The 14,749-nt window shown below is 55.1% G+C and overlaps 1 protein-coding gene across 1 annotated transcript; it reads left to right on the top strand.

The window, feature by feature from the left end:
- Positions 1–8,907: 8,907 nt before the first annotated feature.
- NGA_2074600 (uncharacterized protein) lies at positions 8,908–9,124 on the top strand (the record flags this gene model as incomplete). Its single annotated transcript, XM_005855738.1, has 1 exon — positions 8,908–9,124. A coding segment is annotated over one exon (217 nt), but the record flags the coding sequence as incomplete, so codon positions are not given.
- Positions 9,125–14,749: the final 5,625 nt, after the last annotated feature.

Raw genomic sequence — 14,749 nt, 5'->3', positions numbered from 1 at the left:
TTCTGGGATCGATCCGTCTGGGCCTCTGTTTCGGTTTGAAGGAGCGGGTGGGTGCCACGTATGCCACGGAAAGAGGCGCGCTCTTTGCGAAGAAGACCTTGGAATCCTTTTGTTCCAACCGAAACATTGTCGTATTGGGAGACTTTCAATCCCCGCGCCTGCCCATCTTCCCTTTTTGATCCGACACGGACCTTCCTTCCTGCATTACAACTTCGTCTGCGCCCTGCTTAACGACCTCTTCGGTATCCAGGTAATCACCACCACTCGTTTTCCTCTCTTTCTTGCTTCTTCTCATCCCTCTTCATTGCCACATGAACGTCGGGAATGTCTTCCTTTTCCCCGTCTCATACTGGGTGTGAACTTTGGCACGTTCATATCCATCCAAGGTATTGTTCTTCGCCTCAAACTTTCTCCCTCCTTTCCATCCGCCCCTTGATTTCTTTGGTTTGCCTACAGAGCCGCGGCGGCTGCCAATGTGCCGGTCCATACGGGCAACGTCTGTTGGGCCTCTCCCCCGACGCAAGCGACGCGTACGAACATGCGTTGCTCGAGCATTTGGAGGTCCTTCGGCCTGGTTTCTCCCGCCTATCCTTGACCTACTACCATTCCGACCCGGAGGTTGACTACATCATCAGCGCGGTGCACTTTGTGGCCGACCACGGGTCCAAATTCTTGCCCTTTTACCGGTGCAATGAACGCACTGGGGAATGGCGTTACCACACTCAGTTCGGGTCTGCACCGGGGAGACGATGGCTGGCAAGTTGTACGTATGGCATGGGGAGGGCAAGGAAAGGGGGCCACGTAGGACTGGCACATACGAGCGGCGGGGAACAAGAACACAAGGAGCAGAAGGAGAAGGAGGGGAAAGAGAGAGTCCCGAATGTCGATGGTGACGATAAGGAAGGAATGGACGTGATGGAGGATTGGGAGGAAAAAACAAGATGCAGCCGGAAGACCCAGGAAAAAGTGAGCGCAGCTGTCGCAGAATGGGGCTGTGAAAGCGAAGTGGAGCTCTTCGGGATGTTGATGGAGGAAGCGGAGGCATTAACGGAAGCCTTGCCTGACCCCCCGGCGCCTAGCTTCCCTTCAGCACTGAGACCGGAGCACGAGCACTTGCGATTTTTCGTATGGCCGTGGGAAGTGGGAATGGAAGGGGTGGGGTCAAAAGGAAGCGGCGACAGGGCTAAGGAAGAAGCATCAAAAAGTGCCGTGGAGGAGGGAGAGCAGGGGCGGACGCTACAAAAGGAAGAGGAAAGGAAGACAAGAACCATCGAGAAAGGGGGAGCCAGTCAGGAAAATGATGCCCTACGCCTTCCCACGCTGTCTTTCGGCCCCATCACCAGCGACCCTTGCGTGCCTATTCCACCTTCCCGTCCGCCCGGTCCTGCCCCGACATACGGGCCGGGGTATTTCCGACCGTTGCAGGTGACGGGGGTCCGGGAGAGTCCCCGCTATCAATACCGCGAACTCCTTTTCGAAAACCTGACGGAGCATACCCGGAGCAGCAGCCGAAGCAGTCTTAGCTTGTCGGGGTCGGGAAGTAGCTTGGCAAGCTGGAACAGTACAGCCGCCGGCAGTATCGCGTCCTCCCCCGGCATTTGCCCCTCACCTTCCCCGTCTTGGCGCATGCGAGCTTTGAGCTTGGGCAATGACAGCCCTTCGCTATCGGAATGGAAATCTCAATCTCAACTCCTGGTCGAGCGCACGTTCCTTCCTTCGTTCTCTTATACCTCCTCCGTGTCCCCCAACCACCCGCAAGTCCAATACCGGACGGGTCCCGGGGGGGAAGGCCGCCGCGCCGGTTCTCGAGACTCGACGCCGTCGCGGAAACGCAGCCACGGTGGGAACGAAAAGGGGCCATCGGCCGGCGAAGACAGAGGCCGGTGCACACCCACCTCTCCCTCCCTCCTGACCCGACGTCCATCCCACGGCCAACTTTCGATGCTGGCGGAGAATTTGAAACGGATTGCCACCGGGGGGCATCACCTGCCGCAGCAACCGCCTCGGTCCGTGCTCCACCCGGACAAAGGGCAGCAGAAGCAGCATTTGAATTCCCCCTACCATCAATCCGCGCCAGTTGCGCCCCCGTGTACGACAGCCTCCGACGCCACCTGTCAAGGGGAGCAACCCGGCGCGGTTCCTCAGGACCTGGTCCGCGGCCACGACTGGAGCAAGAGCGACCATGGCGGAAGCAGTCAGGACGGCCAAAGGGGGGGAGCTACAACGACACACATGGCATCAAATGACGGGGCCTCGACCCCGATCCCCTTCCAATGCCGGCAGCGCACGCCCTCCATGCGCCCAACCGTGCCTTCTTCCTGTCCTCAAATGCACCATCTTAGACACCAGCACCCGCATGCACAACAGCCACACGCGCAAAAACAACAATCCGAGCAACCACAGCATCAACAACAGCCGCATCAACAACAGCAACAGCAACAGCAACAGCAGGGAAATCCTCCAAACCCATCAATTCATAGTGCTGTGAAGGGATCAGGGAGTTCTTCGGCCCCACTTCCCGGCCATCCACGTGTGTTTTGCCCCGTTGGTGCCGCCTCCGCCTTCTCCGCGTGCGCCCCCTCCGGTAGCTTAATGTCCTCCTCCTCCACCACCACTGCGACCTCTACTTCCTCCTCTCTCCTCTCCTCCCCTCCTCCTCCACCACCGCCTCCCCCCCATCGTACGGAGAAGCTGACATTCTACACCCATGCCGGAGGCGTGCTTGGCCCTCAGGCTATTCAACTCGTGCAGTCTTCCTTCGAGGTTATTAAACCCGCTGGTGACGCATTTTGTACCTGTTTCTACGACCGTCTTTTCTCGCAGCACCCGGAATTGGAAACTCACTTTCGGTATACGGATATGAAGCATCAGCATGCCTCCCTGTTGTCCGCCTTAGTCCTGGTGATCCAAGAGCTGCTCGATCCCAGCTCTCTTCGCTCCCGCCTCCTGCAACTTGGCAAGCGACACTTCTACTACGGGGCCTCTCCAGCCCACTACGGGCATGTGGGCGCCGCCATGCTCTGGGCTCTTAGTACGCATTTGGGTGAGCGCATGACACAGGAGATCCATGACGCGTGGTCCGACACAATTACCTTCATTGCCACGGTGATGATCGAAGGCGGGAAGTTGGAGGAGGAAGCGGTAAATTTGGCCCAGGAGGAAAGCGAAAGAGAAATTCGACGTTTGAAGGAAGAAGCAGAAATGGCACAAACCATGGTAAAAGAGAGCCATGCCACCACCTAATGCGCGGGATCGTGTGGGATGAGTAAGGGAAGCTTTGAAAGAGTCAACGTTCTTGGGGGGGATGTTGATGGGTTACGGGAAGGGTTATTTATGCTAAAGTCAGTGCGTATTGCCCCGTGTAAAAGATGTATACTTTTACGTCAAAATCTGTACAGCGACGTGTACCTTCACTTGCGAAGCAACCAGTATGGTTACACGCAGGGAATTGGGAAAGGGGATAGGAGAAAGAAAGAAAGGGGGTGAATGTGCCAGGAACACGATGAGTGAAAAATGGCGGGTATGAACTTCCTAGTCAAATTCAGGTCCATGCACATATCATCGAAACTGTCCGTAAGTTTTGGGACCTGATACATGTAGAACTAGATTCCTTAGGGTTCTGGCGGTGTGATACTGCCGAAATGATTTTTGTTGGGTATTCAATAGAAACTGTTGTGGACTTAAGTATGCAAAATACCACTATAAAACAAAAACCTATTTGAGCGAAGGACACGAAGAGCAGCAGCAGAAAATGTGGAGGTGCCTTTTGTTGGTTGAGAGGTTTGGCGTTTGGATCGTAACAGCGCACGAGCTTGTTAGGACGGTGGCTGAGTTCGGCCATCTATTCATCTGATGGCACCTCTGGAAATTTCCGTCTTACTCCGCTTGTGCACAATCACTAGTAGGTTGTAACGAAATGGCTTGCCCGAGTATCTGGCGGTCATCGGAGATTCCGCTTTACCGGCTTTCTTTTGGGGCTGAAGGATCGATCATTCGCAGCGTTGTAAAAAAATGACCTGGGATGGGAGAGGCCAATGTAATCCAGTTCAACAGCAATCTCTGGTCGAGACCACCTTAGCTCGTCCTAGTGCTTTTCCTATGGTCGACGGGGTATTTGGTCTTGTGTGAGTGCCTCCAACACAAGGAAGGCATGCACGCTAAAAGAAAGCTGCATGCATGCATTTAAAATAGCTATTTGGTAGCCTAAGAGTCAGGTCCAAGCACGTAAACCATTGCTGCAACATTGTCATCGTGGCTTATATGGTGCACGCCATCAAGATACTCGCGGATGCCGAATGACAGGTAGCATTTAAATCGCAAGGACTCGTCTGCTGCCTTTACGCAAAGGCAGTGAGGTCAAGCAATCATCGATCGGGACATGAGCGCTACAATTCCATCCGTCCGTCGAGTAGCCGACGTGGTCGCTCCAGCCCTCTTCTCAAAACTGGCGGTTCGACACTCTCAGGAAAGTGTCGATGCCGTGAAAGAAAGTATGACATCGTGTACGTTAGTAACAATGTCTGCCAGGCCATTTCCCCTTGTTTGCCGCATAGTTTTCATACTTTCTTTAAAAGTTTAATGTGGACACACTACCAGTACAATATACACCGGCACAGTTTGCCTTCGCGCCATTTATTTACGCCTTACCTTCTCAGGCGTCTCCCTTGCGCAGCCCTTTCCCGATCAGCAGCACCTGCAGGAGGGTGTACGTAACATACAATATGATCAAGGGCCACGCCAACCCCTTGCCCACTCGGAAACCACTGCAATACCCCACTACCAAATTAGTGCCCAGAGCCAGGTATAAGAAGGACAAGGAGATGTAGGCGCTGTCGTCAAAATTCAGACTAAAGGGACCGGTCCGGAAAACTTTCCACAGGAAGGAGCAGCCCAATCCCATCAACAGATTAAACGTAGGCCCTGCGAAGCAACCCGCAATGGCCATGTCCCCCAGCCCGGCCCGTGCCACTGCCATGTTCGCGATTAAATCTCCGGCACTGTTGCCCCATGCCAGGAGTGTTAAACCCAGGAGGGAAGGAGGGAGGGAGAGGAGTGTTCCCAAGGCCGTCACGACCGCCACCAGCTCCGCCGCGATCGCGTAGATCCAGGCGGAGCACATGACGAAACCCGTCACGGCCAAGGCGAGTACGTAAGGGTGAGCCGTGGGCGGGCGGGACACGTGCGTGGTCTGCCGGATAAAAATAGCCCCTGCCACCCCTACCGCCAGCACTATCAGCGGCACGGGAAAGGCACCTTGACCGACCGTGGCCGTCAAATTCCCACTGGCCTGGAGAAGGAACAAAGGGGCAAACACGGCACACAAAGAGGCGTACCGTCGTGACCAGGCTTCTTCTTCCACCAGGGGGATCGTCAAGTTCCGGGCGAGCAAAAATGGAAAATGCAGGAGGGTGAAGACTTTCTTGGGGAGGGACTGAACCAGGAATTGCGAGGCATGAACTTCCCGGAGCAGAGCCCTACGGAGGCGCCACTGGTGCCAGTACATATTGTCCCAGACCGAATTGTGCCGCCGATGACGATGGACGGGGACGGAGGGGGAGCAAGGAGGGCGGAAGACGCGTACTTTCTGCCCGGTGGAGGGGGACGTGGAGGCGAGAGGGAGAGAGTTTTCGTTAAGGGAAGAGGCAGAGACCCGGTAGGCTTCCTCCTTTCCCAGGGCCGTGGAGAAGGGAGTGAAGGAACGTTTGGTGCTGCTGACACCGGCTGTCTGGCCGCTGCTCCTGCTGTGCGGGCTGTGGCGACTGGAGGGGGATGGGGTCGTCTGCGATGTGAGAGGCTGTCGGGAGCGGCCTTCCTCCGAGGTAGGGGCGGAGGGAGGGGAGGACGCGAGCAGGTCTTTACCATCCAAACATGCCCTCGCCTCCGAGCCTCCCTCGTCGATGAAGTACTCGCTGATCAAACTGTGGGTGAAAGGATGTCTCCCCGCCTCCAGGTTTTGGTTCCGCCGTCGTTTTCGTTCGGAACGCTCTTCCTGCCCTTCCTCCATCCGGGGTGCCTCTCCTTCCTCCTCCTCTCCTTCGCTCTCGCTCTCGCTCGACACCTCGTCTTCGTCCAACAGGAGGAAATCGTGCGTCAATTTGTGCACGCTGGCCGTTTCGGTCGCCCGATGGAACTCCGAAATGTCCGAGGGGGTGAACCAAAAGGCCGAGGTAACCCCGGAGGCACCCGCCCCTCCCTCCAGGCTCGCCCCACACTCCCTTCCCTCGTCTCCATTCACATTCAGAAACAAAGAGGACGCCGCCATCGCCCTCTTTCGGGCCCGGTCAAGGTACAGCACCACCAGCACATATGTGGCGTAAAGGGCGATGTAGACGAGGCCCAGGCCCCAGGTGACCCGCCCGTAGAGCGCCGAGGCCGTGAGGAGGATATTGGCCAGGACCTGGAAGAATATGTCGCGGGCGAAGGCCTGAGGACGCACGGTGGCCGGGTGGAGGAGGGCGACGGCTCCAACCACGATGCTGGTGACAAAGACCGCGGCCCCCAGGATCTCGCAGACGCCGACCAGGACCACGGAGGGGTCCGAGGACGAGAAGGCGGCGATGGAGGAGAACACGTCGGGAGCACCGTTGCCCAAGGCTAGGAATGTGACGCCGGCCACATCGTAGGTTAAGTTCAACTGGAAGGAGGGAGAGGATGCGGGAGACGGGCCAAAGGGATGGAGAGGCCGCACTTGAAACACAAGGAGCCAGGAAGCAGGAAGAAAAAAATAGGAAACAACGTTTTTGCGCCCCTTTTATCTGCCGTACCTCTTGTCTCTGCGGTCAGATTGCTGTATGGTCACGTACCTTGTCGGAAAGTGTCGCCAAGGTAGGGGAGAAATAGGCATCTGCCGTGTGTCCCATCAAGTAGGTGACGAAACATCCCCATGCCAACAAGCATGGAAAAAACAACCATCCATTCTCCTTGAATCCGCAGTGGTACATGTAGAGATAGTCTATGCCCAGGGGCCCGACGTCTGGGCCGGCGCCATCCTCAGGTTGCCGCCAGACGCATCCCCCCGAAGACCCGTCGGCCATGTCAAGTGGACAAAATTTGACGTGGCAGGAAGACTGGCAACACCAGCAACCGGTGAGTCACGGAAAATTGCCCTGAACGAGGGCAGAATTTCGGGCTTCTTGGTATTTCCGTCCTATTTTACCTGTAGAAAGAAGGGGGGGGGGACAATGTGAGGCGGGACGGGAGATCAACAAGTGGAAAAGCCGTGCCCAAACCAGTCTTTGCCGGCGCACTACGCTACAAACAGAGCCTTTCATTCCTTTGTTCATCGTGCCATGGATCCCTCCGGGAACATTTTCAACAACACCGCCCGACCTGGGGCACAACCCTTTTTATAACTCTCCTGGGGTAAGCATTCATCGCGACACCCGTCTGCAGCGTCTGAGCGAGCCGGAGACAAGTATCTAGACGAGGACCGTCGTCCTTACCAGATCAGAAACACCAGGCAGAAGCGCCCAGAGCGCCAGGAACCACGTCCCACGGTGGCTGGTTTTCTTGTGCATGGCGTGCCATGCTGTATTTCTCATGTTTCTCTTTCACAGCACAGAAAGTTGCGAGCCTTCCTGGGCATTCTTTCCATCGTGCAGTCTCCGTCTGCCGTAGCCGGAACTTTCGTTGCGTACCGTTACAACACCAACAGCGTCAACACAACCATGACGCCGATGAAAACCACGATCGTTCTTGTGGTCTTGGCCGTTGTGGGCCTTGCGTTCTGTCCGACAAAGGTGAGGGCGTTCCGACCGACCTCCTTCCTCCCGGCTTTACACTCCAAGTTTCCCACGAGCACGCCTCGGCCTCTCCGCACTCGGACCCATGCTGTGCAAATGAACCTAGCAGATCGATTCTTCCGTGTTGTAAAAGCAAATTTGAATTCCGTGCTGCAGAATTTGGAGGACCCTGAAAAGATTTTGGAACAAGCGGTCGAAGACATGCAAAAGGACCTGATCAAAATCAGGCAGTCTTACGCGGAGGTATCGGCCACGCAGAAGCGGATGGAGCGTCAGAAAGAACAGGCTGAGAACTTGTCGAGCGAATGGTACAAACGGGCCCAGCTGGCATTGTCCAAGGGGGACGAGGAGCTGGCCAGGGAGGCATTGAGCAGACGGCAGCAGCAAGTGGAGGTGGTGTCGTCCCTGGGCGAGCAAATGACGATCCAAGCGGGGGCGATTGACAGACTCTTCAACTCGATGCAGCAGCTGGAAGCCAAGATTTCGGAAGCTAAGTCCAAGAAGGACCAGATGATTGCCCGGGCCCGCACGGCGAAGACAAGCGAGAAGGTCAACGACATGCTCTCCTCGGTGTCCGGAACTTCAAGCATGGACGCCTTCGAACGGATGAAGGAGAAGGTAGAAATGCTGGAAAGCAAGGCTGAAGTGGCGGGGCAGTTGGCGGGTGTCTCAGATTCTTCCTTGGAAGGGAAGTTCAAGTTGTTGGGGGAGAGCAGTGCGGTGGATGACGAGTTGTCGAAGATGAAGGGCATGATCGGACAAGGGGAGAGGAAAAGCGCAGGTTTCTTGCCTCCGGGGATGGCGGAGGCAGAGGTTGACTCTGAGTTGGAGGCCTTGAGAAAGGAAATGGGCCAGCGATGAACGAGGAGAAGGGGAGACGTCGAGGGTGAGAAGCGGGGGAAGGGGGGACAGAGGAATTCGGGGGCATCACTTTGCTCTTGTTGGCTGTATATCGCGGGTGGCAGAGTGGTGATAAAGTCTGATGTCCGAGTAGGTAGCTTTGTCGGAGCCCATGGAAGGACGTATGAACGGTAGATGAGAGAGGGCAGACTCGCGGGCCTACGCACAGGCATTGGCATGTTACACTTTACGTTTGTTCATTTTTGGGGCATGTTTTAAGAAGGCCAGATAGAAGAAATGTACACTCCTTCGCCGCATCACTGCGGTGCAACTCCTTTCCCTCGCTTTCCCTCCTCTCCCGGGCCTCAGAGCAAGATCTTATACTTCTCCGAGGGGGGCACCGCGTTCACCACGACCCGGCCGTCGTAGGACAGCGAGGCGAAAAGGAAGGGGTCGCAGGCCGACCAGTCCACGGCGTAGACGCTCTCCTCGTGGTCTTGAATCGCCAGGACCCGCACGTCCGGGGCCTCTGGGCCCTCCTCCGGCTCCCACAAGGGCGCGGAGGAGATGGAGGAGATCCGCCACAGGTTCACCAGGTTGTCCGTGCCCGCACTCAGGAGCAGCTGGTCGTGGCAGGGGTTGTACTTGACCGTCCAGACCCAGTGGGCGTGCCCGGCCAGGCGCTTGACGGGGCCCTGGCCTGTCCGCCGGATATCCCAAAATTTGATGAGTCGGTCTTCCCCCCCCGTGACGAAGCAATAGGGCTTGGCATGGTTGAAATCCACGTCTTTGACACCGAATCGATGACAGAAACCGCTGCTCTGCTCCGTTTCCGTCATCCCTGTGGCTTGCTCCATCCGCATATCCAAGTGTCTAATGCCTCGACCCTGGGCAATCGCTACTTTCCAAGGGTCGTGCGGGTCCCATACCGCGGCCTGCACCTCCCCCTTTTCCTCCACGCCGAGGTCGAAATTACTCATTTCCTGGGCGTCGCTGCTTCCTTGAAGAGCGTAAAGTCTGGCCTTCTCCCCATCCACTGCCAGCACCTTACCATTGGTTTCTTGCTCCGGGCCCCATAACACGCACCGTACGCGCCCTCCTCCGCCTCTGCTTTTGTTGGCATCATTGTCTACCGGTAAAGTTATCAAGGGCTCCATAGATTGATCACGACTGCCTTTTATAAGCCTGTGTTGTGCTTTGGTACTCTTTTTCGCTCCCTCTCCTGCCAAAAAGGATGTCGTAAATGCTTGCTGGGTCGGAGAATGGCGAGTGGTTGACCGCGGCACATCTCCTGCATCTTTGGAAGGAGAGGAAGGCGGAGAGTGCGGGAACTCGGGTAATGATAATCGCCACAAGGTACAGAGGGGATCGGCGCCTCGACGAGTAGAGCTTGTAAAACATAGAGAAGAATCTCGAGGGGAAGGACTAATGTGCCATATCTCGCCAGGATGAGAATAAGCACTTGCTTCTCTTAATTTATTGGTCTCTTCGGAATATTCTAGGAGGAGAAGCTCGTTTTGGGGATAGTCACGTAAGCCCGCGGCCCCAACGAAGAAGCGATGGTGTTCGTGATCCCCTTTAACAGCTGCCAAACAACGGGATTGATTCTTGGCTCCATAGACGACGGCACCCGAATACATGACCTGTATGCGTGGTAGATAGATAAGTGAAACAGAATTTTAGACAGCCGTGGACGTGGTGAAGGGTTTCTGAGTCGTAATGGTCACGATTATGGCAGCTTGTGTCCTGCCGTTACCGTGCCGTTGGCGAGCCGTTAAATGTTGTCGGAGAAAGGAGACCCGACAATCGACATGATACCTCAGCTCTTTACAAGTTCAAACGTTGTCCAGAATATCAGGCTTATTAAACACAATAAAATGATTCAAAATTTACCTGTTACAAACCTGAGCTATCATGCAGTATTAATGTGCGTCCTGCATCTGCCTCATGCAGAAGGCAGAGAAGAGCCAACCTCCTGTGTCCGATTAGGTATTTCCCTCTCCGCGTATATCATTTATTTCCTTCCGAGTAACATCTCTTTACTGGTCTTCCATGGTAAAATATATTTATTGAGGAAAGCTCCGTACTGTCCGACCATTGAAAAGAAAGGCCACCGCGGCGACGGACATCAAAGATATGGACTCTCTTCAGTGGCCACCGTTGGTCAAAGAAGAGCTTGTATGTCTGTGTCAGTTAATGGAATGTAAATCCGCAAAGCCGACCCATACAGACTATGTAATATGGTCTTATTACTCATAAAATCTAAATGAAAGTGGGAAAATGGTCGTCCGGCCAGCCGTCCTTTCAAAGCACGTGTAGGTGAAGGAGAGACGTTTTCCTGCTCTCCTTGGGAAGTAACCAGGTGTGTAAATCTTCTGCATCATCACCAACAAATGAACGACACCATATTTTTTTTAAGATTACCTTTATTTGCTGTTCACAGAGAAGTTTTTTTGACAACACATTTTCATTATGCTGTCCGGTCATGGACCGCTAGCAACTTTATCAATTCAGCTTCGTTAAAAAAATTATAATTCTTATCTTTGCCGACTCCCAGTCTTCCCGCATTCCGGCCTTGATCTGCTACAAAATCTACTCGTATAGGCCCTTCGGTGCCGAGCTCAGCACAGCAACAATGAGGATCTACTTCGCATCTTATGGTTGGAAGAAAGGAGCCGCATGTTGGTTTTATTGCAGCATTTGAGATACTTCATCCTAGACAGCGAAACCATCACAAAATTAGACACACGGTTCAGATGGAGACACAAGGCAAATGTCGACAAAGTATGTATCAATAGACCAAGGCAAGCCTGGAGATGTACTTACTTGACCCATGTCGTCGTGACAACCCCCTCCAGTCCGCCCCAGTCCATGCCATCTAAAAAAGTGCCGGGTTGGACGCGTACGAGGTCACCCACCTCAAAATCACGCACCATGCTCCCGTCCCTCATTTTAACAGATCCACTTCGGTAGCGCCGGCTTTTGACACTCAAGTAATGCAGCGGCGTGACCTTCCAGCCGGGCACGAAGTTCAACCTCGAAAACGATGCAAGGGATATTACTCGGTGCTGTGCAACCACGACCGAAAAGGCGGAAGTGGACGCCCTTAATCCAAACAAAACCAAAACGTCGATCAGCAATATCGCATGCCTCATTTTTGAATGGAAGGAGAAATCATCCGGTCTCGGTATGCCGTCCCTCATTTGGCTGTAAAAGCACGCCTGTGGAAGAGAGATTGATCAGAAAATAACCTCCCCTCTTCTTTGCAATCTCGTTCCTCCTACTGTGCCTCTGCTCGCGCGGTGTATATCTGCTGTAACACGTCAAGCAATCACCAGGATACTTTCAAAGCACTCGTATGCCATCTAGTTTGGAGTTTCACAGTGCGAGCGCGTGAAGGCGTCGTTGAAGAAGCGGGCGACTGCCTTGTGGGCGATGTTTCTCAGCGCTGGACTTGTGAGACACGTGCTCTTCCGTACAGCAGGCTATAAAGGTTTAAGTGGATAAAAATCGAGCGAGAAAAAGATTTGGGCGCATTTTCTTGTCAAACACTGCAAGTAATTGCTGTAGAGTACATAATTTCTTGCCATGTAGAACGGATTAAATATGCGCCGATCGAATGCCTTGTATCGAATCTCAATCCTCCTCAAATATCTTACGTATAAGTAACGAAAACATTCCCAAAATGCACTCACGTTGATTGTTCATCACCAATTCTTTGTTGTGCTCCAGCGCACAAGTCCCCCTGGACGGGGAAACGACAAACATAACATTTTGAGCCCGTCTGGTCTATCTGACCAGTTCGTGCTCGCCCGAATCTCTCCCGCAAGCTCCATCAATGCAATTACGAGCAAAGCAAGTCTTTACCTATAGGCTTCATATATACACACATTTCAAATAATTAGACATATCATAGCCCCGCAACGGACGGCAAAAGGCACCTTAAAGGCACCTTGGCGTTTGCGTACTACTTACTATACCAGCACATTCGCAGACACATGCAACAGTGATCACTCTTCCCGCATGTGTCTCGATGTAGAAATGTACTCAGATATATTCTCACACAAGTCTCAAGCCTCTCTCAAGACCACCTCGAAGTCCGAATCATTCCTTCTGCCAACACATCGCATCCCTAGGCGATATACGCCCCTGGCCGCGTTTCCCTTACCGGCCCTTCTTTTTCTCCTTCCCTGTCCTCGTGTCTTCATACATACGTCCGGCTGCGGAGGATGTGCGCCATAACGCCCCATACTAATGTCCAGGCAATGCCTATCACGCCCTGGCTCAGCTTTCGGCCCATCCATCGCTCGAGCGCCCGCGCCTCTAGCCCCCCTTCCTCCCCCCGGAGCCACTCCTGCCTCCGCAGCAGCAGCTGTCTCGCGTCTCCCCCTCCTTTATCCTTCCTCCTCCTCCTCGCTCCCCGCCCTCCCCTAACGCGTCCTTCCCGCCTGCCTTCCTCCCCCCCCGGGCCCGCCAAGGGGCTGTCCACCAACTCCTCCAACAAGAGCCCGTCGTAGACTTTCACCTCGGGCAGAAACCCGCCCTCCACCCCTCCTTCCCTCACTTCCTCATTCTCCTGCCCCCCACACCCTTCCTCCCCCGCCCGGCCTCCTTTCATCACCTTCTCCAACGCCATTAAGCCCAGCGCGTGGAAATCGTTCCCGGTCAAGTCGATCGCGTGCAAGCGTGCCAACGCAGGCGCTCGTCGCAACGCCGCGGCCAAGGCATGCATCCCCGCGTCCCCAATGCTGTTGTTCGACAGCTCCAGCCGTTCCAGCGTGGCCATGGGCTCTTCCTCCCTCCCCCCTCCCCCTCCCTTGCAAACTTGCTCGGCAAAGGCTACCATGCCCGTGTCCCCGAGGTCGTTCCAGGCCAAGTTTAAGCATTGAAGCGACGTGGTTTGGGCGGTCATGACCCGAGCCAAGGCCATTGCCCCCGGCGCCGCGACCCAATTCCCCGACACATCCAGACGACGCAATCGAGAACAACGTCCCTCCTCCAAGGCCCGCCCCAAGGCCTGGACTCCTCGGTTGCCCACGTAGTTCTTGCTGAGATTCAGGCTTGTCAAGCAGGAGGCAGGACTGGCCACAGGAGCCCCGGCAGACAAGGCGGCTGCCAAAGCCTCCACACCTGCATTTCCGATTTTGTTGCTTTCTAATTCCAAACGTGCCAAGCGGGGCAACTTCCCAGGGCCAATCACCAGGGACGCGAAGGCCTCCAGGCTCTCGTCCGTCATGCCCGTGTAGCTCAGCCACAACTCCTCCATGCGCGCCCCTGCCTCCATTGTCGCCAACGTCTCACACAGCAAACCTCGGCTGCCTCTCGCCGCTTCTCCTTCCCGCCTGCTCTCCCCCACGGAGCCCAGATCGTTGTCAGCCAGGTCCAATACCCGGAGGTATATCCCCGCCCCGGTCAAGGCGGTCAAAAGCCTGGCCACCCCTTGTGCCGTAAATTGGTTTTGGGAGAGCTTCAAGACACGAAGCCGAGAAAAGGGGCCAGAAGAGGTGGTGGCGAAGGAAGAGGAGGAAGGGGAAGAAGATGAGGAGGAGACGGAGGGAAGCAAGAAGGCCGTCACCTCGCGCGCCATCGCCTCCAAACTCGCGTCGCTCAGATTGTTCCCGTCCAGATTCAAGCATTCCAGCTCTGTCAATCTTCCTATTCCATGCCATAGCAAGGCAAGGTGATCATCATCTAATCCCAAGCCGACCATATGAAGCTCCCGGAGGCGCGGTAGCAGGGGCCTTCCAACATCAAACGGCCAGGGCAGGATCTCCACCGCCGAAAAGTAGGATTCACGGACAGAACGAGGGGGGAAAAGCCTTGTCAAAGGATGGGTGGAAGCATTGTGGACGGAAAAGCTTTTTCCTCCGGGGCCCAAATGCAGGCATTCCAGGCATGCAAAAGCCGACCAATCCACCATATCGGAGCGGGGGAACGGAAGTTGAAGGCGTCGCAGGGTCTTAGGAAAGGCTCTGTAGTGACGTTTGCCCACCAAACGACAGCAAAGAACGTCTTTGACGGGGAGAAAGGACGCCATGACAGTCAGCAACGACTCCGGCAATCCAATCAGGGGATCGTCCGTAGTCTTGGCATATTCATGCTTTGGGCCTTGCCCGCACGTCCTGGACGCTACAGAGCGAGACAAGGACATTCCAGACACAGAAGCC

The sequence above is a fragment of the Nannochloropsis gaditana genome (assembly GCF_000240725.1).
Source record: "Nannochloropsis gaditana CCMP526 unplaced genomic scaffold scaffold119, whole genome shotgun sequence".
NCBI classification, from domain to species: domain Eukaryota; class Eustigmatophyceae; order Eustigmatales; family Monodopsidaceae; genus Microchloropsis; species Microchloropsis gaditana.
Note: the sequence above shows the minus strand (reverse complement) of the source record. Positions and strands in the feature narration are given on the sequence as shown.